A 1158-nucleotide genomic window follows, 5' to 3' on the forward strand; every position below is an offset into this window, starting at 1 on the left:
TGATCGATGTTTCTCTCACTGATGTTTCTAGCTCTCTATCCCTCTCCCTTCCTCTCTGTAAAAAATCAATAAAATATATTTTAAAAAAAATTAATATCTAAAATATAAAAGGTATTCAAAAGAAACATTAGCCAAAAAATATGGTTAAAAAACAGGCTAAGGATATAGAGGCAATTTTCCACAAAATATGTACAGCCGACTAACAGGAATATAAAGAATGCTTTTCCTCACTAATCAAGGTGGAATCCATTAGGCTCCCGGCCACAATACCAACCACAAATCCCTGCCTAGGAGTTCAGTACAGGAGGTGCAGTGATTGCAGAAAAATTAGAGGCCAAAGCAAACAAACCAGACCTACCAAGATCAGCAAGGGCCCAAAAAACTGGAAAGACAAGCAGTGAGGACAGAGCACATCCTGGAAAAAGGGGCATGAGGATATGTTAAGCCAAGTCCAGGTCACTGGTGAGAGTGAGGGTCTTACCCAGGGAGGATACAAGTTCAAAGTTTTCCAGCATCACATTCAGGTACAGCTGTCTCTGACCCTCATCAAGGAGGCTCCATTCCTCCCTGGAGAAGTACAGGGCAATGTCCTCAAAGGTCACGCCAACCTGTCAGGATGGAGACATGATTATTCAGAATTTTTTTTTTTTTTTTTTGCATGTTACTTGTAATTCCAGTTTGGTCCTGGGAGTGTGTCTGTGTAGCATCCCCTTACTCTGCAGCCATTTTTAAACTCCCAAAATTGAGAAACCTGAAACCAAAGCTGTCTCTCTGCGATCCTGCACTCTTACTCCTTACACATCTTCCCCACCCTCAACCTCCTCCAGGGCTCCCCAGTTTAGTGTGGACACCAGGCCCTAAGGCCAGTGCAGGCTGCTCTCTCATCACAGGCTCATTAGTCACTGTTACTGCCCTCAGCTATAGCAGAGGGTTTGGGGCCTGGGAGTGCATGCATCTCAGCTCTGGGCGATGCCTGCAGGGCCCCAGCCTTCCTGCCAAGCAACACCACTGCAGTCTCGCAGACCGAGCCTCCAAGACTAAGACAAACCGGGCTTATGCTTCACCTTTAATCCCCACACCAGGTCCTCGGGACCATCAGCTCACACTTCCTCCAGATGTGCACACCGCTGTGTAATGTCTACCTCCTTCATATCTTCA

The 1158-nt window shown here is 46.2% G+C and overlaps 1 protein-coding gene across 1 annotated transcript in view; it reads right to left on the reverse strand.

Moving 5' to 3' along the window:
- The window catches only part of LOC102766858 (zinc finger protein 551-like), a 54885-nt gene that overhangs the window by 5376 nt on the left and 48351 nt on the right, over positions 1-1158 (reverse strand). The window contains exon 2 of the mRNA XM_015569915.1: positions 482-608. Coding sequence (XP_015425401.1) covers positions 482-608 — 127 coding nt within the window. The remainder of the gene's footprint in view (positions 1-481; positions 609-1158) is intronic.

This window comes from Myotis davidii, unplaced genomic scaffold (assembly GCF_000327345.1).
Source record: "Myotis davidii unplaced genomic scaffold, ASM32734v1 scaffold1786, whole genome shotgun sequence".
In the NCBI taxonomy this organism is placed as follows: Eukaryota; Metazoa; Chordata; class Mammalia; order Chiroptera; family Vespertilionidae; genus Myotis; species Myotis davidii.